Consider the following 26,287-nt stretch of genomic DNA (forward strand, 5'->3'; position numbering starts at 1 on the left):
CGATCTATCTGCCGAAATGTCTCAGTCCCGCTAAAAATCTCTGATCACTGCCACTAGTAAAAAAAAAAAAATGCTATAAATCTATCCCATAGTTTGTAGACGCTATAAATTTTGCGCAAACCAATAAATATACTCTTATTGGGATTTTGTTTTACCAAAAATATAGCAGAATTCATATGCCTAAATTGATGAAGAAATTTGATTTTTTTTATTGGATATGTTTTATAGAAGAGAGTACAACATATTGTCAGTCTTTTTTTGTTTTTAGCGCAAAAACATAAAAAATGCAGGGTGATCAAATACCACCAAAAGAAATCTCTATTTGTGTGAAAAAACATACATCATTTTTTTTGGGGTACAACGTTGCATTGCCACGCAATTGCAGTCAAAGTAACGTAGTGCCGTATTGCAAAAAAATGGCCTGGCCTTTAAGGGGGTAAAACTTTCCCGGGCTGATGTGGTTAGTGAGAATAGTCCTGCAGCTTCCTAAGGAATGTGGCATATCCCAGCAGACTGCAGGTGGGGGAGGGGGTTGGGAAGAATTACATCATTCTCTCCTGGAAATGTATTGAGGAAGTGAAGCAGGTACCTATCAGAAAATGGTACCCAATCTCATAAATAAAAAACTAATCTGTTTTGGGGGGCAGGGCAGGGGTGGAGAGGAGGATAAGTGGCACTTTCACTTTAGAGTGATGCTCCATTTAAATTGGGTTATATAGTTACTTCAGGTAATAATTAGAACTTTTACAACAGGAGTGTCCAACCTGCAGCCTATTAGCAGCATGCGGCCCAAGATGTCTATGGATGCACCCCAACACATAATTGTAAACATACTTAAAAATTTTGATTTTGGGGGGAGTTTTTTTGTAAAAATGCGTTTACACTTAGCAAACACATGTGGCCCAGGAAGGTCAAAAATGTGGACACCCCTGCTTTACAACAAATGCTACCTACAAATTGGATATGCCTAAAAAAAGAAAAAAAAGTATATATATATATATATATATATATATATATATATATATATATATATATATATATATATATATATTTATATATATATATATATATATATATATATATATATATATATATATATATATATATATATATATATATATATATATATACATACACACACACATGCAGTTTTTTATGAGACATTATTATTACTACTCACCTTCAGGAAGTATTTCTTCGGGCTCAGCTGACCTGCTCTCGGGGACTAAGCAGAACAAGACAAACATTATTACCATGTCATTATATTGCAAAGCTTTGTTAGGCTGGGTTCACACTACTACACTACTTTCATCCTACTTTGCTCTGTGTTCAATGTTTCCCTATGAGAGCGTCTTGTAGCGTCCTACACAAGTCGGTCCGACTTTGAAAATGCTCCCTGTACTACTTTTGGTCCTACATTGATCCTACTTCAGGCCCATTGAATATCATTGAAGTCGGACCAAAGTAGTATCCTGTTCATGAAAGTAGGATGGATGTAGGACCAATGTAGGATAAATGTAGGACCAATGTAGCAGAGCAAAGTAGGATGAAAGTAGTGTAGTAGTGTGAACCCAGCCTCAGGCTGGGTTCACACTTGTCCTACAACGGTCCTACATTGGGAGCTCATGTAGCATGACGTGTGAAAATCAATGTTTCCATATGAGAGCTGTCTTAACTGGTCCTACACAAGTCGGTCCGACTTTGAAAATGCTCCCTGTACTACTTTGGTCCTACATTGATCCTACTTCAGCCCATTGAATATCATTGAAGTCGGATAAAAGTAGGAGCCTTGTCCTAACCATCCGACTTTTGACATCCGACTTGTGATTACAGCAGCAGTAAAAGGAATTTATCTCACTCTGGGATTGTTTTGATTGGTCAAAGAACAAGTCAGACTATCACAAAGTCGGATCAAAGTAGTATCCTGTTCATGAAAGTAGGATGGATGTAGGACCAATGTAGGACCGATGTAGGACCAATGTAGGATCAGTGTAGGACCAATGTAGCAGAGCAAAGTAGGATGAAAGTAGTGTAGTAGTGTGAACCCAGCCTTAGACTGGGTTCACACTACTACACTACTTTTATCCTACTTTGCTCTGCTACATTGGTCCTACATTTATCCTACATTGGTCCTACATCCATCCTACTTTCATGAACAGGATACTACTTTGGTCCGACTTCAATGATATTCAATGGGCCTGAAGTAGGATCAATGTAGGACCAAAAGTAGTACAGGGAGCATTTTCAAAGTCGGACCGACTTGTGTAGGACGCTACAAGACGCTCTCATAGGGAAACATTGAACACAGAGCAAAGTAGGATGAAAGTAGTGTAGTAGTGTGAACCCAGCCTTATACTGCTTCCCTGTATAGCGCCACAGCCCACATCTCTCATTTACAAAATGATAAATATTGAGTACAGGTGTATAGGGAAATTCCAAACATGTGATACAACTGGGCTATCTGGCTGGGTTCACACTATACTACACGAATTTCATCCTACTTTGCGCTGCTACATCGGTCCTACATTGGTCCTACATTGATCCTACATTGGTCCTACATCCATCCTACTTTCATGAACAGGATACTACTTTGATCCGACTTTGTGATAGTCTGACTTGTTCTTTGACCAATCAAAACAATCCCAGAGTGAGATAAATTCCTTTTACTGCTTCTGTAATCACATGTCAGATGTCAAAAGTCGGATGGTTAGGACAAGGCTCCTACTTTGGTCCGACTTCAATGATATTCAATGGGCTGAAGTAGGATCAATGTAGGACCAAAGTAGTACAGGGAGCATTTTCAAAGTCGGACCGACTTGTGTAGGACCAGTTAAGACGGCTCTCATAGGGAAACATTGATTTTCACACGTCATGCTACATGAGCTCCCAATGTAGGAGCGTTTGTCGGACAAGTGTGAACCCAGCCAACATTAGTATTAGTAATTAGTATCTATTAGTAATGGACAACACTACTTCCAAAGCAACTAAATTAATGTAAGATTACCATGTATTTAAAAAGAAAACCTGTATTCATTCTCTTCTTATTCAACTACATGGATTGAATATGCTCTCTGTACCTAAGGCCGGCCATACACTGTTTGAATCTGCGGAAGAGGCCAAGATTTGAACCATCATTTAGGCAAGCTGAATGTACCAAGTTGATCAATCAACTTGGGTGCAACCAGCCTGCTGGATTCTATTGCGATTAACGCTAGTGGCCGCTATTAGACATGTGCACACTGAAATATTTTGTTTCAGAATTTTGTTTTCGTCCGAAAAATAAATGTATTTAGTTACTCCCAAAATTAGTTTTTATTTTGTTTATTTTCGTTAAAAAATGCATTCGTCCAAATATCCGAATGAATTAAGGTCAAATCTGTCATTGAAGGCTTATGGTGTCTGTTGAATGTTCTAAGAAGATTCGAAGGAGCAGCTAAACTAAAAAGGAATAATTCCAAACCAACTGCTTGACTTCTAACCACACCTCTGATGGCTGACAACAAGGCAGATGACTGCATGGTTGGTTAAACATAAAGATGAATTGGGTTTTTGCTTTTGGTAATGCCTAAATGTATGTCACTAGGAGGTGGAGATACTATATTGTTCCTAAATTTTACATTACAAATGAATTTATTTCGTTTTTCTATAAATTATTACTAGGAAATATTTTAAAATGGTCATTTTATCCGCCTTGTTATTTAAACAATTTATTCACTATCTTAATTTATTTTAAAACTCTGTATACTGAGAAGAATTGCTGTATAATGGAGATATATTTTACTTTTAACGCCATTATCTGTGAATAGCTCTGTGTTCAGTCTCTTTTTTTTGCCTTTGATAATTTAAAATTGCTTCCAACAAAAATGCATGCATTCTTATATCTATAAATTTGCATAATCCTGACACAGATTTGTATGAAACTTTTTAACATGGGAACTGTGCACAAAGAAAATAAAAGCATTCAAGCCTCAATCTTCCAACCCACTCTGCAATAAATGTCACCAATAAATGTCACCAAGATTGGATAACTGTAGTTGATTCAGTGAGCAGTAGGAGTTACTTTAAGCCCAGGTTCACACTGGGTACGTTATGCTTCGATTTGAGATGCGATTTCACATGTGAAATCGCATCTCAAATCGGCGGCATTTGCCGGCAATTGTCGGCAATGACACCGTCCTAATCAGTGCGACGCCACATCTGCGGCGCTGCACCGATTTCAAAAAGTAGTTCCTGTACTACTTTTTGCGATTTCTGGCTGCAATTTCATTGACATCTGTGCAGAAAATCGTGTGAGTTCAGCTGAATTCGCATGGCTTCACTCCCGCAGCCCAGTGTGAACCAGGGCTAAAAGTGTTTGTCTTTTTATACTACAAAACATTTCACAACAAAATGTTCAAGCAATATACAGTAGATGTGAATAATGTATTTATATTAAATGATTATTAACTATTAAAAGCGTCTTTGTCTCATAAAATCAGAATAAAAAATAAATAAACCACCATGGAATGGCTCCATATTATTCTCTACTTTTATGCACCTTATAGAACTTTTCACAATTTCCACCAAACAGAAACTAGTGATGTTAACACAGGTAGAAACGTGTCTGCTAAATGTTTAGTTTGACCTTTATATATAAAATACAGCACACACTGATAATATAACATGGGTTTGGTGACGTGAAATTATCTATGCTGGAAAAGCTTGAGTGAATTAATAAAATATCATTGCTGTTATCACCTGCATGTCTTTTTTGAGAGTGAGAAATTACCTGCACACATGCTGCTATTATTTGTCACTGTACATGATTCATACATCTCTTCCTTGATAGAGCCACAAGTGCTGTTTTCTAGAGAAAGAAGAATGACTGTTTAGCGACTATTCAACAAGTATAGAATATTAAATGCAACAGGTCACCTGCGAGGGCTTTCGGCCGAGGGCTTTCGGCCGAGCGGACATGTCTGGTGAGTCGTACAGACGACCAAACATGTCCGACGGACAGGCTTCCAGCGGACATGTTTATTAGCATGCTAAGAAACATTTGTCCGCTGGAAACCTGTCCGATCCGCCGGAAAATTGTCCGGTCGGCCGTACAGACGCCCGAACATGTCCGCGGACCAGTTTCAGCAGACATGTTCGGTCGTGTGTACGAGGCCTCAATGCAAACAATGTGTCTAGCACTGGCAACAGCCACCAATTTATTTTCCATTCTGCTTTCAGAAAATATATTATGGTTTGGGGTTCTAAGTAACTCTCTAGCAACAAAATGCTGATTTTACCAATTATTTACAAATGAATTCCAAAGCTCTCATCTCAGCTTGTTAATATGAACAACATCAGAAAAGGCAAAAGAAAGGATTGTGAGCTTAACCTGGCTGAACCAATGTTATCTCCTCCACCCTGGCAGATTCTGTCGACAAAGCCATCGATTTGCACCTAGTAGCCTCAATGATTATGCACACTAAAATACTTTATTATAGTGGAGAGCAGACAGCGGTACTACACAGTATTACTCTAAACTGTGGCCTGCATGTTACACCCCATTTATAAAATGCAGGATGGCATGTGCAGGTTGTAGCAGAGAGGACGTCATTACTGGAAAATAAATCAGTTACATAAATTTGCAAATCTGTCCTGTCATTATTATTTCCCCCCAATTTGTACATAATTCCTGATCACGCTGCTTCATAAATGCGCATTATTATTTTTTTCGTTGAATCTGCAGTATGACCACAGTTCAATAAACTTTTTTTCAGATCCTCAGAGAGTTCTTTGCCATGAGGTGTCATGTTGAACTTCCAGTGACCAGTATGATAATAACAAAATTAACACACCTGCTCCCAATTCACACCTGAGACCTTGTAACACTAATGAGTCAAACTGGGGAGGGAAAATGGCTAATTGGGCCCAATTTGGAAATTTTCACTTAAGGGTGTACTCACGTTTGTTGCCAGCGGTTTAGACATTAATGGTGTGTTGAGTTATTTTGAGAGGACAGCAAATTTACACTGTTATACAAGCTGTTCACTACTTTACATTGTGGCAAAGTGTAATTTCTTCAGTGTTGTCACATGAAAAAATATAATACAATATTTACAAGAATGTGAGGGGTGTAGTCACTTTTGTGAGATGCTCTGTATATATATATATCTATATATATATTTCATAAAACAATTCATACCTGAGGAGCCACATGTTATCCATGCACAGGAGGAGGTGTTCATATTGGGCTCACTTTCAGTACAGCCAACACAGGAATCCAGCTGCTTGCATCTCTCTGTGTTGACAAGGAATAAACAAAGTTCAAATGTCATTTATGCATTTATGTAATAAAATTTTATAGGGCTGCAACTAACGATTATTTTCATAATCGATTAGTTGGCCGATTATTGTTTCGATTAATCGATTAATCAGATAATAGCCTTAAAAAAAAATGTATTGAAAAAAAAATTTGGGCCAATTTGTTGTTGGGCAGATTACAAAACACAAATTGCCACAAAAACACATTACATGCTTTTCTGCAGCTTCTCCATTAAAGTATATTGAACCCAAAAAAGCAAAATAGCACCGTTTTGCGTTAAAAAGTCCTTCCCTTTCCAAATGCACAGCAGCTGAAAAAAAATCATGGATGTGAACGTGTCCCATAGGAAAACATGTAAATGAACTGTAGTGTGTTTCTGCAAAAAGCACCAAAAAATAGAGGTGTGAACCCAGGCCTGAGATCTTTAGTAACATAATGGGGTTAAAAAAAACAAAAATATGTACAAAAAAAGCAAATAATCACTACTGTAAGGGGTTCATTTTTTTACTGTGGGACAGAGAAAGTAATATTTACAGTAGCAATTAGCTTTTTTGTACTATAAAGGGCTAATTTTAGTTGTTTTAACCCCATCATGTTACTGGCCGATTAATCGATTATGAAAATTGTAATCGATTAATTTCATAATCGATTAGTTGTCGATTAATCGATTAGTTGTTTCGGCCGATTAGGCAGGAGTAAAACTGTAGGGACCCCCACATCTGAAAAAAATCTCTCGGGTTGCTGGCCCCCCATAAAATTGCACAAAACAATATGAGCATCTAGGTAAATCAGATCAACTCAGGAGTTGGTGAACTCAGATGGGAACAGCAAAAGTGTACAAAATGTGGGGAGTTGAAAGAAAGAACAGAGGGCCAGATCCACAACGAGCGGGCGCAACGTAACTTTTCCGATTTAAGTTACACCGCCGCAAATTGCCTAAGTTATTGCCCGATCCACAAAGCACTTACCTGGAAATTTACGGTGGTGTATCCTAAATCCGGCCGGCGCAAGGCGGGCCAATTCAAATAGGGCGAGTCCCATTTAAATTAGGCGCGCTCCCGCGCCGGACGTACTGCGCATGCTCCCGACGCTATTTTCCCGACGTGCTTTGCGCGAAGTTACGTTGCGCCGAGGTTTTGTGAATCGCGACGGGTAAAAAGGAGTTGCGGCGGGAAAAATCAAAAATGTAAAAAAAAATTGACAGCTACGCGGGAAAGACGGGTATACTTTTACATGGTGTACTAACTTTACACTTTGTAAAAGCAGCCCTATCTTTGCGACGGCAAACTAACACTTACGGCGACTTCACGAAGGGAAAAACCTTTGTGGATCTCCGTAAGTGCTAATTTGCATACCCAACGCTGGTTTACGACGAGAAATGCCCCCAGCGGTGGTACTGCATCCTAAGATCCGACAGTGTAATACAATTACACATGTCGGATCTTAGGGATATCTATGCGTAACTGATTCTATGAATCAGCCGCATAGATAGAAACAGGGATACGACGGCGTATCAGCAGATACGCTGACGTAACCCTTTTGTGGATCTGGCCCAGAGTGCTGGAGGAGGGGGGAATATGGGATGTGTTCCTCCCAGACTTGGGTCACGGATCAAGTAGATTGTCTATAGATAGGACAGGCTATTAAGATTCAAAGATGGCAGGGCGTAATTACACCATGGTTCCCATATTTTAGAAAATTTGGGTTGTGAGTCATTAAAGATACTAAACAATTTTTCACTGATTAACATTGGATTCATGCAGTCTTTGCTTAAAGTGGTTAGTGAGAGTTTCTTCCAGGCTTTGGCTATTGTTTGCCTTGCAGCTTAAAACAGGTACATGACCAGTTTCTGTTGGTGTGGCAAGAGGCCTGGAATTGATTGATGAAGAAGGGCTATCCTCACATCTTTGGGGGAATAGTAGTTAAAAAAGGGTTTGGAGTAGTCTGAAAGTTCTAGACCAGAACACAGTCAGTTTTGGGCAGGACCACTAGATGTGGAGTACATTTAAATGTTGACCACAGCCCCTAAAACACTTATGACTGTAATTTGGATTTGCATGAGCTATTCAGGCCAGGACCCAATACCACAGAAAAGGAACCTTGTATGGGCATTCCCAGATTTTTTTTTTTAAAACTGATCTGCCTTATTTGTAGAGTCAGCAAATAGCGAGACTAATTCAGTTTGGTCTGAAGTGTGCTCACCACTCTAGTTTCGAAGTTGGCTTGGTTTATATGTTTTTCCTATTGAGTTTCTTGGTTAGTATGAAACCAGGTTTATTTTCACAAGAATAAAATGTGAGCTTATAACAGTGTAAAGCTTTAGCTGCTCTGTCAGCAAGTAGGAGATCTAATTCAGTGGCTGGGGTATCTTACGTTTTCTTATTTGGAGAAGGGTGATATTTCCTTATGCCTTGGCCAAGAGGGAAGAAAGTTTGCAACTTCTGTGGTCATGTAAGGCGTTTCTAAGATCCTATCTATATCAAATGTCCTCAAATAGTTACCTTATGGGCCTTCCATAGAGTTTTTGGAGTAGAGACAGAGCCCATGTTTTCAGAGAACAGGGTCTGGATGTGAGCCTGGAGTTTATGTCCAGGCTCTCCTTAGGCTCCTGAGATGTGAATTTCCGGTCCTGGAGAAAGAGAGGTGGGGGAGGGGACAAAGAAAAATGGAGAGAAAGAAGAAGGGATAGAATGAACAAGAAAGATGGATAGGGAGAGAGAGACAAGGGGAAGAAAGGAGAAGAGAGAGCAAACAGTAGGGTAAAAAATATTTGGAAACTGTTATTGGGGGGAGGGGGGGTGACACCATATATTACCGCACCAGGTGACACCAACCCTAGTGACGCCACTGCTCCTGAGAATAAACTCACTCAGCTACCAACTTAATGTAGTGTGAGCCGGGTAAGTTACTCTGGAGAAGAGTAGGTTTCAGTCATGGCAATAGCAGGGAGTGGTTAGAATAGTGAACTTGTCAACCAGGAGTAGATGCTGTAGGAACATGAAAACATGATGGAAAAATGCATGCTCACATAAGTTGGGCGCATAATATGTGACGGTTGTTACTTCCTGGTCCAAAAATGTACCCTGCAAGAGTAAGTATCTCCCAGTGGGGTCAACAATTTCTAGAATACAGGAAAACAAAAGGTTAAGATGAAAAGCTATCAAGACCCCTCTTTTTCCAGGGAAGAGGCAGTAAATAAAATAAGGGGAAGTGTGGGGACAGGTAACATCATGAAGATGAGTAGAAAAATATGGTCTCCTGCAAGCAAACAATAGGGTGTCCACAAACTTTTGATCCTATAGGTACAAGTCACACAATTCCAGACACTAACTTTAGTTAGTTGCAGGGGCAGATTCTCTGGGGTTCGTGATCACTGAAATAAGATGAATTCTAGTCTCTTTAAGGCAGAACTTAGTAAACGATATTGCCTGTGCTCTCCCAGCAGCTAATCTTTCCCCATTACTGACTTACCTTGCCTTGTTCTATACTTTGTCTCTCTGTAGAGAAAGCCAGCCCGGTATAGGTAGGGCTGTGCTTCTTCATGTTAGGGCATACAGCAAGGAGAACAGTGAGCAGCACAGTAAAGAGCTCTCCAAATCTCCTCAGACTAGCAATAAAGAAATCTAGGCCTTATGCCGCGTACACACGATCATTTTTCGGGTTGTAAAAAATTACGTTTTTCTTTTATGTCATTAAAAACAATCGTGTGTGGGCTTCAGAGCATTTTTCGGGTTCTGAAAAATGGGCAAAAAAAATTCGAACATGCTCTATTTTTTCACAACGTTTTCAACGTTGTCGTTTTTCGATTTGTAAAAAATGGTCGTGTGTGGGCTTTAACGACGTGAAAAATCTGCGCATGCTCAGAAGCAAGTTATGAGACGGGAGCGCTCGTTCTGGTAAAACTACCGTTCGTAATGGAGTAAGCACATTAATCACGCTGTAACAGACAGAAAAGCGTGAATCGTCTTTTACTAACACAAAATCAGCTAAAGCAGCCCAAAGGGTGGCGTCATCCGAATGGAACTTCCCCTTTATAGTGCCGTCGTACGTTTTGTACGTCACTGCGCTTTGCAAGAGCATTTTTTTTCACGATCGTGTGTAGGCAAGACCGTTTTAATGACCAAGTTGAAAAAAAAAACTTAGTTTTTTCTAGAGCCTGAAAAACTTAGTTTTTTACAACCCGAAAAATGATCGTGTGTATTATATCTCTTATTGCAAAAATACAAAATGTGAGGCTTTTAGGCACATTCTGTGCACCCACATGTAAGGGAACTTCTGATTGGCTGGATGTTGGTGTCAAACTGTACCAGTCACCATCTACTACTGGTAGATGAAAGCTTTTGCCATATTGTGGCCAACTCCTGGCTTTAGGCCCACTTGAGGCCTGGCCTTAGGATACAATGTGAGAGGGTGAGATGAGGCAGGGTTTATCCAGTAATTACAATGTTTTTACAGACAAAAGCCACAAATATCGTGCAGTCCCTGGACAGTATGTAAGCAGCTTCTTTAGGCTGAAATGTAAGAGGGAGAAGTTAGGCAGTTTTTATCCTGAAATATAAATCAGAGTGTATTATTTCAGAAACCGAAGCCAAACATAGTACAGTAGTACAGTAGTTAGTTAAATAGCATGTAAGCAGTTTGATTAGGTTGCAGTGGTAAAATTGTCACAAATAGTGTACAGTTGATACATATTATGTAATCAGTTTGATTAGGCCACAATGTAAGAGGGGGAATGAAGCAGATTTTTTCATGAAATAAAAATTAGAATTGACATTTCTTTTGGTGGTATTTGATCAAGAGCGAAAACTTTGAAAAAACTATTTTTTTAACTTTTTGCTGTAATAAATATCCCCCCAAATAAAAAAATAATAATAATTTCTTCCTCAGTTTAGGCCGATATGTATTCTTCTACATATTTTTTGTTAAAAAAAAAATCGCAATGAGCGTAAGAGTTATAGCACCTACAAAATATTTTTATTGTAATTTTTTTTTTACTAGTAATAGCGGCGATCTGTGATTTTTATCATGACATTGCGGCAGACATATCTGACAATTTTCCTTACATGTGACTTTGTGTTGGTCTATCAGATAAAATCCATTTAAGTTTTTAGTTGTAACATGACAAAATGTGGAAAATTTCAAGGGGTATGAATACTTTTTCGAGGTAAAGGGAGGGGTGGAAGACCTCAGCCAGTACAGGGAGTAATTAGTCCTTTCCAGAAGAGAAGAAGGCTATAACAAGGAGAGGGGGTTGTGCAGAGAAATGACTAGTCACATTTTCTAGCAAGTTCAAAGGCAATTTTAAGTGAATAGGAAATAATTTATGGAAAGGAAAAAACACTGCTAATAAGCATGTACAATTCTAGTCCCAATAGAGGCACCCGTTATTTTGTTTTTTGTTGTTTGCTTTTTATTGTGATGTATATGTGCCGAGCCTGGGTATGCCCAAAAGGTTTTGTATCTTAAAATTTGGAACTTAATAAAAAAAATAAGTATACTTTAGATGCTTCTAATTTCCATTTTTAAATTGGGGACAGGGTCTGTATAGTGTTGGACAGACAGTGAATATAACCTTTTGGCTTAGCCTATCTTTATTTCTTACATAGCTATATAGTGCTATGCAGCCATCACTGACTTCAGGCCCCACTCTGAGGTCCAAATGGGGCAGTATCACAATGCAAGGCAACCAGCCCAAAATAATATGTACAGTAATTTGTACTGGCACAGGGGGGGGAACTTCCAGTCCAGTCCTCCCCTGGGAAATACCTAGCATGACTATATATGTTCCTTAAAAATATCACTTAAACTGGGAAGCAGTTTTTCCGTTTTTATATTTTCATTCTTGATTTTGTTTACAGTCAACCCCCTCAGTACAGAAAGCCTTCTGTGTATGTATCAGAATATGCAGAATAGACAGCTTGTTAGCAAAGTCATGGGAATGCAATAAAGCACTTACTACACTTTTTAGCAGTATGGCCCTTTTAAAATGTCTTGCACCAGATTTAAAACATCTCTGTCGCCATATTTGGAAGCTTTACCACAGTGTGCAATTTAAAAAGAATCACCACCATTGTGTAGATAACTAAACTGATGGTAATTGAGCTGGTGTATGGAGAAAGGCAAAGTGCCGGTCTCTGTACACTGTGTAGCTGGGCGGCATTTTTGCTGCCACTACCCTCTCCACTACCCACATTTTACTGATTGTCAATGACACTGTTGGCTTCACAGCAGGCTTCTAGCAGCCAGTGATGCTTACAGTAAGCAGAGCCTAATGGGGAAGCAAGAGACTAGTTTGCCAGGAAGCTGAGGGACAAGTTTGCCATGAGGTCTGTTCTCTGTGATTGACAGCAGACAGTAGGCAGATTCCATAGCCAAAGGCAGGCTGTCTATTGGCTATGTAATCCACCCGCTGCCTGCTGTGAATCACAAGGACAGCGAACCTCATGGGGAATTAATGTCTCTTGGAGATGCAAAAGGCAAGGAGAATGTTTAGATGCACTGAGGACAGAGTGTACGTATGGACACTCCAGCAACCTGGCACTTCTGCACATGGTGCTTGCCCCACATTCATGTACTTGTTTCCAACAGGTACATGAATCTGTTACCCATGCTGACATTTTTTATACGGAGGCACAATCGAATACTAAAGAGTGTTATAGATTCTCTTCATAAATTGTATGAGTGTGTTTTTCTACTATAAGTCTAGATTCACACTAATATGGAGCAGAAAATGCAGCGATCCATGAGCATTTCCCACACCGCATTCAAATTGCACTGTCCTTGCGATCTGCAGTCTGTATCAGTGCAATCTTAAAGATCCCTCAAAAGCAGATTACAAACACAGTGCATTTGCATGCATCAGATCACATAGTACAAAAGTACCATGCAATCCGGTTGTAGTACAGTTCCAAAATTGGTGTATACATGACTTTGGTGTGATGCACTGCTATTTAAGCCCATTCAACAGCGCACTAAATTGCATATTAATGGAACAGGAATGTGGTGCAGTTCCCATGCAAGTCGCATGGGGTTCATAGTGTGAACCAGTGATAGGTGTTGAGGTATCTAACCTTCTACAGCTGTACATGAAAGGTTATATATATATATATATATATATATATATATATATATATATATAAAACCAAACTTGTATTACAAGGCCATGAATGACCTTACCTTACCTGCTTTTCAAAGCAGCTACTCTTTCTCTGCTTGCCAGACCGTTTATAAATCAATCAATCAGTCAGGCCAGCAACAATAGACAATTTATTAAAGTGCCTGAAAGGATAGATAACAGTTTTCTATTATCCACAGCAATCAATAAAAAGAAAACTCTGATCTTGTACAAAACTAAACAGTATGAAATCTTCTATCCTAAATTGTAAAACAAATTAATCAGTTGGAAATAAAATATTGTCTTATGATTGGGCTGTAACATATGTTGAAACAATACATATGCGTGATGTAACCGATGGGCAGATTGAACAAGTTAGTTAGCTGCTGTCCAGGTGGGTAGTTGGGAGTGGTCATTCCCCAGAGACAATTTTAGAAGAGGGAGTTTGCGAAGAGTGCTAGCACATTGTGAGTTGCGAGACTCGTAAGGGATGGAGATTAGACCCGTAAGAGCAGGAGAAGGTCGCTCACTATGGCCTGCATGTAGAGAGTTTTTACTTGGGGTTCGCTCTGAAAACACCAGTTCTGGAGAAATGGCTCTGAAGGACTATGACTACTGGTCTAAACTTTTGCAGGTATGCCGGGGCAGCACACAAGCCTATAGTTAGGGAATTAGGAAATTATCAAGTCTTGCCTGTTGTACTGTGAAAGGTCTATTTCTGCACAAAGTTTTCAAATGTTGTCCTTGCCTGGTCTGAAGTTACTAAAGAGGTGCATCGTAAGTAACGGGCACACTCATAGGGCCAGATTCACAGAAGAGATACGACGGCGTATCTCCTGATGTGTATCTATGCGACTGATTCATAGAATCAGTTACGCATAGATAGCCCTAAGATCCGACAGGTGTAATTGACTTACACCGTCGGATCTTAGGATGCAATACTTCGGCCGCCGCTGGGGGGAGTCCGTGTCGTTTTCCAGCGTCGGGTATGCAAATGAGGTTTTACGGCGATCCACGAAGGTACGCGTGTCCGTTACGTCGTCGCAAGCCTTTTTTCCCATCGCAAAGTTAAGTGTGCTATTAACATGGTGTAAAATTACTCCACCATGTTAAAGTATGGCCGTCGTTCCCGCGTCGATTTTGAATTTTTTTTTTTCGGCGTAAGTACGTTACGCACGTCACGATTCACAAACACGTCGGGCCGCTGTAATTTTGCGCAAAGCACGTCGGGAAAATTGCGAACGGAGCATGCGCAGAACGTCCGGCGCAGGAGCGCGCCTAATTTAAATGGTACACGCCCCATTTGAATTGGGCGGGCTTGCGCCGGACGGGTTTATGTTACACCGCCGCAAGTTTACAGGTAAGTGCTTTGTGAATCAGGCACTTACGCTGATAACTTGCGGCGGTGCAACGTAAACGGGTTACGTTGCGCCGCCGCAATTGTACCTGAATCTGGCCCATAGTTCTCCGAGTGGTTCTTACCATTGGGGAATGAAGGTATTCGTGTAGAATGGCGTAATGTAAAAACACAAGTGGTTGCCTAGAGCAATGGAAGTTAAACAAACAGCCTTTAGATAGCGTGTACCGGTTATAAGTGGTACGGCCTCTAGCAACAAGGAAGAGGTTGGCACTCCGTTCGTCAACAATGGGAGTGGATTTCACCACATAGGTTCCCCATCCTGTACAGCAGTATGGAAGGTCGAGAGTTAAGTTGAGATCACGTGTATAACCCACACAGAATGCACGGCAAGACCCATTTTGCTACTTGGGAGTAGTAGGGGAAACCGCTGTTGTGAACATTGGCTCAGCATGTCCCTCCTAAATGCAAGTTGGAGAGAGTGTGTACATTGTCACGGGGAACCAAGAGTTAAGCGGAGAACAGTTGTAGTGCCAGTGTACATGGTGTACGTTCATCTCTGAGAGGTCCACCTTAAGGTTGAGTATTCCCACATGGCAGCCTCAGCCATGTCCCAGGGCATTAATTAATGAAGATGGTATAGGTACCCCACATGTGTAATGTGACCCATGCCTAACATAGCCCAGAAGAAGATACGCAGGCCAGGCCTTCCATGTGATCCAATACTTGGCGCCTAACAAGTTAATAAAAAAAATGGAGGACATGACAACAACTACACTACCGCCCCACCACCTGCCCAACAAACCATTGGTGAAAATGGTAAGGTAAAGAAGGTTTCCCAGCTGTCCAAAGGCATAACTATAGCTGACACTTATTGTGCTACTGCTATGGTGCTAGCACTGGTCTCATTGGGAGCCCAGTACTGTCTTTATTCAATATCATTTATCCAGTATTCAACAGAATTTTTTTAATTATTTATAATCAGCACATGGGCAGAAAAAAAAAACTGCCTTAGAAGCATTTTTCTTTTATAAAGCTGAATGCAGCTTTATATTAGACAGTGTGTCTATGTAAAATATAACATTTTAATTAATATTTTAGAGCAACTTTTAGGGGCAAAAAATAACACCCCAAACCTGCATACAGGGAGAAGCGTACTGGCATCATTTGCGTATAAACGCATACGTATGCATGTCATTTCAGCCTCTTGCAAAGAAAAACTTAATAGTCTACCCATTAAAATGAAACTACATGCATTCACCTTATGTATTCACCTTCACTTATGTATTCACCCTATGATTCCCCTAGACTAAATGAGCATCCATCTAAGGTTAAAAAAATGTTTTACGGTGAACTCCCGCTTTAAGTCGCATAAATATGTGCTAGACCAGGGGTCTTCAAACTATGGCCCTCCAGTTGTTCAGGAACTACAATTCCCATCATGCCCAGTCATGTCTGTGAATGTCAGAGTTTTATAATGCCTCATGGGACGTGTAGTTCCGCAACAGCTGGAGGGCCATAGTTTGAGGATGCCTGTGCTAGACCAAGCATTTTTCATGCTGGATTTTTTGCTAGCAGAAAGATCCTGTATCAATGGAATTGTTTTAATATGCCCACATGCATGCAGCCTAAAGTAAATGTACATACAGTTCAGGAGCTCACACATGCTTTAAAAAGCTATGCTCAATTAATAGATATGCTTTTAGAGTGGAACAGGTTTCAGTAATGGAACTACCCAGTACCCTACTACGATGGACGTTAGATAGACAGGGTGCCCTATAATGACTTTTCTGTATATGTACAGTAGATAGTCCCCTATCGCTAGCCTGAGAACACTGATAAAATAAAACGAGTTGGATTTAGCATTACAGCGAATGTGAAAAAAAATTAAAATACACGATTTAGATACTTCCAAAGTCATCTTTTTATATTTTTAAGAATGTTTATGTACATTTCTCTAATGTGTTGAGGCATCAAATATACACATTTTAAGACTACCTAAACAACTTAAATCTAATGGTTCACCCTTTACTGTGCCAGGCTGTTATATTTTGAAAGAAAAAGCAACAAGTATTAGATAGTACAGTAAAGTCTTGGTTTGCGAGCAGAATTCGTTCCAGAAACATGCTTGTAATCCAAAGCACTTGTATATCAAATAATTTTTTGTCACAGGGTATAAAAGAGAAGAGAGGCACCTCTAAGTGTAGAAATAAATTGCTAAATGTTGTACCTTCATTAAATGTAACCATATTTCTCCACTTAGAGGCTCCTCTCTTCTTTTTTTATACTCAGTTGACGCTACTCTTATATCAAGACATCGCTTGTATATCAAGGCAAATTTTATTAAAACATTTTGCTTGTCTTGCAAAACGCTCTCAAACCAAGTTAATCTCAAACCAAGGTTTTACTTATTTTAAACCTATTTTAAACCTATGATGAAAATGAAAGATCTTGCTTTGTGGCAGTTTTCAGTTGCTGGAGAGGTACTTACCTGCTTCACAGAGGGATAACATAGCAGAAAGTAGAGCTGCAGAGTACACGAGATACTTCATACTGTAGCTGGTTGAGAAGCCAATGGCAATCCACAAAAAGGAAAAAAAATATATACAGATCACACTTTAAAAATGTTATGAGCTGGGGATGCTCAGCTAAGCGTGCATATATTCTGTAAGAATGGGGGAGGCTAAGTGTGGACGGTTTGTCTCTGACCTGGTAACTGATCAGTTAAGAAGAGGAAATTGAGCTGATGACAGAAACCTGAGACAGAAGCAGAACATTGCACCTGAAGAGACAGAATCCTGAAGTAAAAAAAAAAAAAGCAGCTTATAGTTCTCCGCAGGTGTAGAATTTAGCAAAGTAATTGTTCAGTTATTCTATTATACAATAGCTGAACCCAAAAGAGGTATAATTTTAACTTCATTATAGACCAATGTTTGGATGATTTACAGCTCAGTAGCTTCCTGAAAAGCCATGTTTAACTTCCATCTGCTATAATTTAATAGATGTATTGCTACAAATTATAATACCATCATTTTACATAATTGCTTATATTACTTTAATTAGATTTTAAAAGATTAAAATCAGCTTTTCCCTTTTAGTAGAAGCTGGACATTATTCATTCCCATTGAGTCTTTCCTAACAAAGTCTAATTCCAACGATGTTCTCCTTTGGCTGTCTATCCAGAGGCTCTCCCTATGACTAGAACTGTTCAGAATAACATATTTTAAGTAGACGCGGGTACATCAAATTGGGATATAAGGCTGGATTCACACCTATGCATTTTTTTTAGTGCATTTTCAGTTTTTCAGAAACACACTACAGTCCATTTAATGCCTCGTACACACGACCGTTTTTTCCGACGGGAAAACTTGCATGTTTTCTTCTGGTCGGGAAAACCAACCGTGTGTATGCTCCATAGCAGTTTTCCCGACAAGAAAACTGTGAGCAAAAAAATTAGAACTTGTTCTCTTTTTTCCCCGCTGCGATTCTCTGCGTTTTTTTGCTCTGCAGTTTTTCTATGGGAAACACTGCAGTGAAGCATACACACGGCCGTTTTTCCCAACCAAAGCTGTCATGGCAGTTTTCCTGTCAGTAAAACCGGTCATGTGTACACGGAGAAAAGCAACCGAGCAGGTTCTCGGTTTTACCCTTGGTTTTTCCGGTGGACTTTTGACTGCCGGGAAAACCGATCGTGTGTACTAGGCATAACATGGTTTCCTTTGGGTCACGTTCACATCTGTGCATATTATGGAAAGGGCCAGGGACTTTTTTCTGGTTTTTGGTTCCATAGACTTCAATGGATCAAAAACGTTTATTGAAAAATGCACCTGGAGTATGCAAACTGCAACCTGCATAAGTGTGAACCAAGCCATAAAGAATAATGTGTTAAAATTTAAAAAAGATACTGCATCAGAGGGAGAAGCGACATATGGTGATACTTTAACACTTTACCAGACCAAACCTGTTTGTGGATTCTATTTAATTAAGAACCTGACTACAAGGCTGTGACAAGACAATGATAGCTGACTACACATAGTTTTCTGCAATTCTACTGACACTTAAGGCACCATTTAAAATATTAATGAAATTGAATATTCATTTAAAAGGAGTTATGCTGAATCTGTTCCAGTGTGACTAGTCGCAGAAGCCTACAGACATTGAAGTGTGAGGGATTGAAGGTCCTGAGTTTATTTATCATGTTGGAGAAAAAATATAACAACAGTCCCTTAATAAGCTGGAGTATGATCTGGTCTGTACTGAAAAACATGCGCTACTGTTCTGCAGGAAGAGAGAAATGCCTGGGCAACAAAGGGATTGACCATGTGTGTGTGAGCATAGCTGAGTATCTACAATGTACACTGCTCAAAAAAATTCAAGGAACACTTTTGAATTAGAACTCCTGGGATATTGATCTGGTCAGTTAAGTAGCAGAGGGGGAGGGGTGTATACAGAGGGGATTGTTAATCAGCTTCAGCTGCTTTGCTGTTAATTAAAATGAACAGGTGCACTAGATGGACAACAATGAGACGACCTCCAAAACAGGAATGTTTTTTCAGGTGGAGGTGTCTGAATTTTTTTTCCCTACTCATCTTTTCTGACTGTTTTTCACTAGTTTTGCATTTGGCTAGGGTCAGTGTCACTACGAGGCGATACTTGGACCCTATAAAGGTTGCACAGGCAATCCAACTCATCCAGGATGGCACATCAATACATGTCATTGCCAGAAGGTTTGCCGTGTCTCCCAGCACAGTCTCGAGAGCATGGAGGAGATTCCAGGAGACAGGCAGTTACTCTAGGAGAGCTGGACAGAGCCGTAGAAGGTCCTTAACCCATCAGCAGGACCGGTATCTGCTCCTTTGTGCAAGGAGGAACAGGAAGAGCACTGCCAGAGCCCTACAAAATGACCTCCAGCAGGCCACTGGTGTGAATGTCTCTGACCAAACAATCAGAAACAGACTTCATGGGGGTGGCCTGAGGGCCCGACATCCTCTAGTGTGCTCTGTGCTCACTGCCGGACACTGTGGAGCTTGATTGGCATTTTCCATTGAACACCAGAATTGGCAGGTCTGCCACTGGTGCCCCATGCTTTTCACAGATGAGAGCAGGTTCACTCTGAGCATATGTGACAGACATGAAAGGGTCTGGAGAAGCCACAGAGAACTTTATGCTGCCTGTAACATCATTCAGCATAACCAGTTTGGTGGGTCAGTGATGGTCTGGGGAGGCATATCCATAGAGGGATGCACAGACCTGTACAGGCTACACAGTGGCACCCTGTCTGCCATTAGATATCGGGATGAAATCCTTGGACCGATTGTCAGACCCTACGCTGGTGCAGTGGATTGCTCCTGGTGCACGTCAATGCCGGCCTCATATGGCGAGAGCATGCAGCCAGTTCCTGGAGGATGAAGAAATTGATACCACTGAATGGCCCCCACGCTCACCTGACCTAAATCCAAAAGAACACCTCTGGGACATTATGTTTCGGTCCAACCGGTGCCACCAGTCTGTTCAAGAGCTCAGTGATGCTCTGGTCCAGATCTGGGAGGAAATACCCCAGGACACCATCCGTGTTTTTTCCTTTACTTTCTGTTTTTCCTGAGGTACTGGTGATATAGCCAGGGCTTTCCAGGTGCCCCCTTGGAAGGCCATGGCACCAGGGCCTCAGGGAACTCTCTGACTAGTGCATGCGCCATTTTAGATCTTGAATGCCTTATTATTGGATAGATTGCTTTAAAAAAAGGCCTGGATTCTTTCCTAAATGTACATGTAGCACTACCCCCGAAGGAGCTGCTGGTTTGAATTTGGGCCTGCCATTACCTTACCACGTTCGTCTTAGGGGTCCTCCTTGAAGAGTTATTCACAAATGTCTGCACCAACACTTAGTCTCTTTTTCCAAGGTTTTATTAACTACTTGGCCCCCGAGGACATCATATGACGTCCTCGACTTTGTGCAGTGATATCTGAATGATGCCTGCAGCTACAAGCATCATTCAGATATCACGTCTTCTGCCGGGGATTCTCTGCACAATAAGAATGATCAAAGCGGCAGTTCTGCCGCTTGATCGTTCTTATAGGCAGCGGGAGGGGACATCCCCCCTCCCGCCGCCATCCGGTGCTTCTCCGGGCTCTCCCGTGCCATCAGGGGCCCGGAGAACGAATTGGCCGGTGCTGGCTGGGAAGCATAGAGATGACTGGTGACCAAATGGTCACCAGTCATCTATATGACCGTTGGAGGCCCGGGCACGATGTTATGACGTCACGCCCGGGAAGTAAACAAAGCCGCAATCGCGGCTGTCGGCATGAGATCGGTGAACTTTTTTTCACGATCTCATGCTTGTAAGCCTGGAGGAGAGATGTGGGGTCTTATTGACCCCACATCTCTCCATAAAGAGGACCTGTCACAGTGATTCCTATTACAAGGGATGTTAACATTCCTTGTAATAGGAATAAAAGTGATAAAAAAAAAAAAAAAGTGTAAAAATAAAATAATTTTTTTTTTTTTAAACGCCCCTGTCCCCGGTAGCTCTCGCTCAGAAGCGAGCACGCATGTAAGTCCCGCCCACATATGTAAATGCCGTTCAAACCCCACATGTGAGGTATTGTTTCGTGCGTTAGAGCATGTGCAACAATTCTAGCACTAGACCTCCTCTGTAACTCGAAAATAGTAACCTGTAAAAAAAATTAAAGCGTCGCCTATGGTGATTTTTAAGTACCGAAGTTTGGCGCCATTCCATGAGTGTGCGCAATTTTAAAGCAAGACATGTCAGGTAACTATTTACGCAGCGTAACATCATCTTTCACAATATACAAAAAAATTGGGCTAACTTTACTGTTTTGTTATTTTTTATTTCATGAAACTGTTTTTTTTCCCCAAAAAAGGCGTTTGAAAAATTATTGCGTAAATACCGTGCAAGAAAAAAAGTTGCAACGGCCGCCATTTTATTCCCTAGGGTGTCACTGGATTCAGCAACCACCGGATAGGCCTCTCTCACTGACCTAGCAGCCGGTGCGAAGCTCGTTCAAAAGTCTCTGCCACAGACTTGATGAGTGCCGTTGTGTCGTTGCACAATCCTCTGCCACAGGAGCTAAACTACAGCTCAGATAACTTAAATTTACAAATAGCGCCTACCCAACAGGGGCAGGGCGCTACATACATAATATAACTTGGTACTAACATTTATAGGTAGAGTTCATTCGGGGAAATCCGATTGCCTCGCGGTGGATCAGCTAGACAGCTCCAACTCTTCTGGGATGCTGTCCACAAGGTTTTGGAGTGTGCCTATGGGAATGACTATTCTTCCAGAAGTGCATTTGTGAGGTCCGGCACTGATGTGGTCGAGAAGGCCTGGCTCTCAGTCTCCCCTCTAATTGATCCCAAAAAATGTTCTATCCAGTTGAGGTCAGGACCTCTGATGCAGACCAGTCAAGTTAAACTCGCTCATCCATTTCTTTATGAACCTTGCTTTGTGCACTGGTCCAAATCATTTGGTGGAGGGGGGATTATGGTGTGGGGTTGTTTTTCAGGGGTTGGGCTTGGCCCCTTAATTCCAGTGAAGGGAACACTTAAAATGTCAGCATACCAAGACATTATGGACAATTTCATGCTCCCAACTTTGTGAGGAACAGTTTGGTGTTAGCCCCTTCCTGTTCCAACATGACTGCACAACAGTGCACGAAGCAAGGTCCATAAAGACATGGATGAGCGAGTTTGAGATGGAGGAACTGGCCTGCACAGAGTCCTGACCTCAACCCGATAGAACACCTTTGTGAAGAATTAGAGCGGAGACTCCTCATCCAACATCAGTTCCTGATCTCACAAATTAGCTTCTGGAAGAATGATCAAACATTCCTATAGACATACTCCTAAACCTTGTGTACAGCCTTCCCAGAAGAGTTAAAGCTATTATAGCTGCAAAGGGTGTGCTAGCTCAATATTGAACCCTACAGACTAAGACTGGGATGACATTAAAGTTCATGTGTGTGTGTGTGTAAAGGTAGGCATCCCAATACTTTTCACAATACAGTGTATACAGTAGGTCCATATATAAATTAAATATAAATTAAAACAAAACAATCCAAATGAATTTGAAGTGCAGATTTTCAGCTTTAATTCAAAAGGTTGAACATAAATATCAAGTACAAATTTTTACAGCAGGGAAGGTGGAGGGAGGGGAACCTAAGTGTAGTATTAACAGCATAAGTTATTGCTCAAAGTAAAATGCACTTACAAGGTATAAGGTGAACACATGCATTGTCATGAAAAGATCATCATCCTCAAGGGCTGTTACTGTCCAAAACTTCTTCCGGGGGCTGGAGGCATCCAGGAAGTTAGAGCTGCCTTGCGTGGACCACACAGGAGGAAATTATATCAACGGATGGGTGGGACCCAGGTCAAGGAGAGGATGAGAGGCCTGTTCTTCTTCTAATCCTCTCTCCGACCTGCATTCTGCTCATCTTTTACGTGCATTTTACTTTGAGAAATAAATTGTGCTGTTAATACTACACTTAGGCCCCATACACACGGGAGGATTTATCCGCGGATACGGTCCAGTCATATAAGGAATTCCACGCATGCGTCGAATCATTACGACGCATGCGGGGGATCCCTTCGGACGGATGGATCCGGTGAGTCTATACAGACCAGCGGATCCATCCGTTGGGATGGACTCCAGCAGATGGATATGTTCTGCATGTCAGCGAATATTCGATCTGCTGGAATCCATCCCAGGGGAGATATATCCGCAGAAACAGATCCGCTGGCGTGTACACACCATAGGATCTATCCGCTGAAACCCATTTGCTGGGATTTATCTGCGGATGGATTCTATGGTGTGTACGGGGCCTTAGGTGCGCCTCCCTCCCCCTTCCTTTCTTTTGTTTCTTACTAGACATGTCCATTAAGAAAAGCATTTAAGCATTTAATTTGTTAATCTAGGTATTTCGTTTAGTTCAATTCGGTTGTTTCATTCAACTCGTATTCGGAATTCGTATTCAAAATTTTCTTCGAATTTGTTTAAATCGTACATTTTGGAATCGGTCAAAACTAAAATGTCATATTGTTTTCGATTTAAATGCAGCAAAGTGAACAAACAAAAGAAAAATCTTCATCAAATGATTACAATGACTCTTTTTTTAATCACCTCTGGCTTAACAAAAACAGCATTATTTTGAAATGGTATTCTAATAACACACACAGATTTTGATTTCAGCATTATGTGTAGTTAGAATTCGACTGGAGTTCAAAGGTAAAATTCGATTCGAATTTCAGTCCAAATTTCTGAAATTCTGACAAATGTTGTTATGTTATTTGGAGCATTCTGTAAAATTTGTTTATATTGTAATTCAGGCATTTGGATACATTTGAATCTCCAAATAACGAAAAATGTGTCCAAAATATTTATTTGGAACTAAATGAACAGCACATGTCTATTTTTTACAGAGTCTTTAAAGTCCCACTCCCAAGGGGGATAATTCCCTGTTTTCAGACATCTGGGATGCTGGCAACAGGACACTTAGTTTTGTTGATGATGGAACCCCTTTCTTACAGAGTCTTTGGACACACTCTGGGGAAGGCTGCAACCTTTTATAACTTTCTCCTGGACTATGGAATTTTTCTAAAAGACTGTGGCCCGGATTCACCTACATTGGCGCATATTTATCCCGGCGTAGCATATGTAATATACGCTACGCCAACGTAGCGCAGAGAGGCAAGCACCGAATTCACAAAGCACTTGCCTCCCAAACTGCGCTGAGTTCCCTCCGCGTAAGCCGGCGTAGGTGGAAAAGGGTGTGAGCCATGCTAATGAGGCGTGACCCCATGCAAATGATGAAGATCCATCCATCCAGAGAGCAGCATCGCCGACCTCCTCTCACCGCTGGACACAGCCCAGCGAATGACGCGCTGAAGCTGTGACATTACTTATATAGGGGAGGCAGGGCCACCCGTCACGTGACCCCGCACCCTCTGATGCACCCTCTGCTACGTCACTGGGTAAGCCCAGTCTTCCCTCTTCCTGGGCTTCCCCAGTGACGTAGCAGAGGGTGCGGGGTCACGTGACGGGTGGCCCTGCCCTGCCTCCCCTATATAAGTAATGTCACAGACCCGAACCCGAACATCCAGGTGTCCGCTCAACTCTATCTCTAAACACTGCAGAATTTATCCGGCTGCTTCTGTCTTCTGTAACATCATCTATAAACACCAATGACCCAGTGCCACTGAAAGCCATGCATGTCCATGCCATAACACTGCCTTCACCATGTTTTACAGATGACATTGTGTGCTTTGGATCATGAGCTGTTCAAAGCCTTCTCCACAATTTTTTCTTACTGTCATTCTGGTAAAAAATTTTCTTAGTTTCATCCGTCCAAAGAATGCTTTTCCAGAACTGTTCTGGCTTTTTTAGATGTTTTTTGGCAAAGTGTAATCTGGCTTTTCTATTCTTCAGGCTCATGAATGGTTTGCACCTTGTGGTGAACCCTATGTATTTGCTCTTGTGAAGTCTTCTCTTGGTTGTAGACTTTGACAAGGATATGACCACTAGTGATGTTGCAAACCTAAAATTTTCGGTTTGCGAACGGCGAACGTGAACTTCCGCAAATGTTCGCAAACGGGCGAACCGCCATAGACTTCAATGGGCAGGCGAATTTTAAAACCCACAGGGACTCTTTCTGGCCAGAATAGTGATGGAAAAGTTGTTTCAAGGGGACTAACACCTGGACTGTGGCATGCCGGAGGGGGATCCATGGCAAAACTCCCATGGAAAATTACGTAGTTGTCGCAGAGTCCGTTTTTAATCCATAAAGGGCATAAATCACCTAACATTCATAAATTGTTTGGAATAACATGCTTTAAAACATCAGGTATGATGTTATATTGATCAGGTAGTGTGAGGCTTAGGGTTACAGATAGGGTTAGGGTTACAGTCAGGATTAGGGTTAGGGTAACAGATAGGGTGATGGTTACAGATAGGGTTACGGTTACAGATAGGGTTAGGGTTACAGATAGGGTTAGGGTTACAGACAGGGTTAGGGTTACAGACTGTAACCCTAACCCTATCTGTAACCCTAACCCTATCTGTAACCCTAACCCTATCTGTAACCATCACCCTATCTGTAACCCTAACCCTAACCCTATCTGTAACCCTAACCCTGTCTGTAATAGGGTTAGGGTTCACAGTGACAGACCAAACTGACAGACCAAACTCCCTGTTTAACGCACCGCAAACACCTGCAAACAGTCCATTTGCACAACCGCAAACTCATCATTTACACAAGGTTGGATACCAAGCTAGCCATGTCCCGTTCCTTGTCCTCACTGACGTCAATGAACGTTTTGGAGATTGCAGGCGATGGTGGTTTTTCAAAGCCTATGGTCGTGCTGGAGGTAGATCAGTGATAGCTAAGTGACCCAGAAAACAATGATTCTGCAGTGTGGGCCCATTGTTGGCCTAGTAGGCTTTAATGATCACCCTAGATGATCACAAATAAAATTAATGTTTTTTATATGCAAAATTAT

The 26,287-nt window shown here is 41.2% G+C and overlaps 1 protein-coding gene across 1 annotated transcript in view; it reads right to left on the bottom strand.

Moving 5' to 3' along the window:
• The window catches only part of CD164L2 (CD164 molecule like 2), a 28,107-nt gene extending 10,633 nt beyond the window's left edge, over positions 1-17,474 (bottom strand). The window contains exons 1-4 of the mRNA XM_040339668.1: positions 17,261-17,474; positions 6,179-6,274; positions 4,769-4,846; positions 1,181-1,225 (exon numbers count right to left, since the gene is read on the bottom strand). Of these exons, the coding sequence (XP_040195602.1) occupies positions 1,181-1,225; positions 4,769-4,846; positions 6,179-6,274; positions 17,261-17,321 (280 nt within the window). The 5' untranslated portion in view covers positions 17,322-17,474. The remainder of the gene's footprint in view (positions 1-1,180; positions 1,226-4,768; positions 4,847-6,178; positions 6,275-17,260) is intronic.
• Between the last annotated feature and the right edge of the window lie 8,813 nt (positions 17,475-26,287).

This window comes from Rana temporaria, chromosome 2, assembly GCF_905171775.1.
Source record: "Rana temporaria chromosome 2, aRanTem1.1, whole genome shotgun sequence".
Classification (NCBI taxonomy): domain Eukaryota; kingdom Metazoa; phylum Chordata; class Amphibia; order Anura; family Ranidae; genus Rana; species Rana temporaria.